The sequence below is a fragment of the Phytophthora infestans genome, genomic scaffold, assembly GCF_000142945.1.
Source record: "Phytophthora infestans T30-4 supercont1.21 genomic scaffold, whole genome shotgun sequence".
Classification (NCBI taxonomy): domain Eukaryota; phylum Oomycota; class Peronosporomycetes; order Peronosporales; family Peronosporaceae; genus Phytophthora; species Phytophthora infestans.
The window spans coordinates 110,644-112,719 of record NW_003303738.1 but is presented as its reverse complement, the minus strand read 5'-3'; the positions used below and the strand labels follow the sequence as shown (position 1 = coordinate 112,719).

Sequence of the window (2,076 nt, the reverse complement as noted above, 5' to 3'; positions counted from 1 at the left end):
CAGTCTTCGCGTATTTACCAAGAGTGAAAAATGGTATCGCAGACGCACTGTGTCGTAGACCAGATCTTAAGCCTGAGACAAAGGAGTTCCACGATTTACTCGTCCCAAGCTTCAACGAGACGAGTTACCAACTTTGTGTTGCCGAGATTTGGCCAGCAAATACGCTGATTAAGTTGATTATCAACGGGTACGCTAAGGACAAAACCATTCGAAAAATCCGACGCGCGATCAAGAAGGGTGGTACGACAGCAGCTCAAGAATTTATTTCATTTCAAGATTGTGTTCAAGATCCAGCTAAACGTTCAAGGTTTACAAACTTCAAGATTAAATTCAAGTTCCAGGCGCAAGTTTAAGTTTACAAATGACAAGATGAAAAGGAGCCGTGCTATTATCAAGTTAGCCTACTTTTCTTTAAACCGATATTTTAACGAATCAGGACGCGTCGGACGAACCGCACTTTCGCCAGCCACGAAAAGGCGCATTCTTACAGCGGCATCTGCACGAGGCTTTCATCGGAAACGAAGCAACCGTGCTTCGTCACCTGCAGCATGAGCGCGTGCGACTTACGCTGAGATCCTGGAAGAACACCTGCGCACAGATACACGCCAGGAGCCAGCAGCAGAAATTCCAGACCGACGCAAGCTTGAACGCCTTCGAGACGAAACTGGACCTGATTTACATCAATCGTATCCTAGATCTCAGCGCGGTTTTCGCCCACCAGTTGACCGAGACGCATTCTGCTTGGTTCGCGCCATGGTAGGCTCTCGATGGAGCGATTAGTTGCGCAGCCTAGGACACAAACACAACAGGGCAGCGGACACAGGGGCAGTGTCGAGCGTCGACTGAGGTAAGTTGCTAACTGGGGAGAGTCCAAGGCAGGTGAGAAGCTGCGGTGGAGACCAAGGCGTATAGCAAAATGGTAGGAAGCGAGGACGAGCAACAGATACGTCAAGACCGGCGGCGGACGCAAACCCACATGAAGAAACAAATATGACGAGCATTTTAAATGCTGGAGGGGTGAGTGTATCGAATAGCCTACGGTAGATCTATCACTTAAGAGATTGATATTAAATAATACAGGGGCTCTCTCAACCAGCTGTTTGGTTGAGGGCAGTTGGTCGGGGAGACCAGCGCACTTTGCTTTCTCCCTGCCAGCCCCAAGACTCTCTTCGTTCTTCTATACCTCCCACAAGGGGCCAGTTTGTTACAAGTATCAGGAAGGTCTTTTTGGCTCACCTCTCCCCATCCTAGGACAGTAGCCTTCGTTTTGAGCTTGTCATCAGATCCGTCGGCGTCTCCCAGACGTGCTGGTTTGTGGCTGGATGACTTCTCTAGTTTGAGCACTACCACATCATTCGTGAGCCACGTTGAGCTGAACTTCGGATGCTCGAAAACTTCCACGACGCGAATCTTCTCAGCTTTTTGAGAGCCTCCTTTCTTACTCTGCTTAGCTTCGAGAGGAACATATGTGTCCACCCAAAACCAGTCAAGGCACGATACAGCCGTGGTGACGTACTGCGGTGAAATCAGCGTGACACCACAAAATCGCTCACCTTTAGTGTAAGCAGAATGTATGGTTCCCACGTAAGAGTACTTGCTGATGTCAGCGTCTGCCCCACCATAGATGCGGTTCTCTTCATCAGTAGTCGTCTCGGCGTCATCACTTCGCTCACTCGCGACAAGCGGAGTGAAACGGGGTTACATGGTGTGGAACACACAGGGGTACGAAGTACCCGGAGAGTTAGCAAACTCTCAGTACATAAGATGGAGAGTTAACATACTATCAGTACCTAAGCTGGAGAGTTAACAAGGTCTCTCAGTACGTTGGCTGAAAGCCACACGTTTTGCATTTGATTACGTGTAGCTATGCTAGATAGTTAAACAGATACATTTACCCCTAGGCGGCTTGGCCGCAATAATAGTAAATAAAACACTTCTGGCTTTGAAGCATAAAAGTTAAGGTATTAGCTTTGAGTCCTGGTCTTGGGCTGTAAGTGTCCTTTGGATAAGGAACTTAGTATTAGTGACTTTTTGAGTCGAACGTCTTCCTCTGACGCTAAAGCTACGGCAGCCCCG

The 2,076-nt window shown here is 48.5% G+C and overlaps 1 protein-coding gene across 1 annotated transcript; it reads right to left on the bottom strand.

The window, feature by feature from the left end:
- Window positions 1-484: 484 nt before the first annotated feature.
- Window positions 485-1,622, bottom strand: PITG_11798 (uncharacterized protein; the record flags this gene model as incomplete). Its single annotated transcript, XM_002901251.1, has 3 exons — window positions 485-670; window positions 1,237-1,515; window positions 1,554-1,622. The coding sequence occupies 3 exons, from the start codon at window positions 1,620-1,622 to the stop codon at window positions 485-487; spliced, it is 534 nt and encodes a 177-aa protein (XP_002901297.1).
- Window positions 1,623-2,076: the final 454 nt, after the last annotated feature.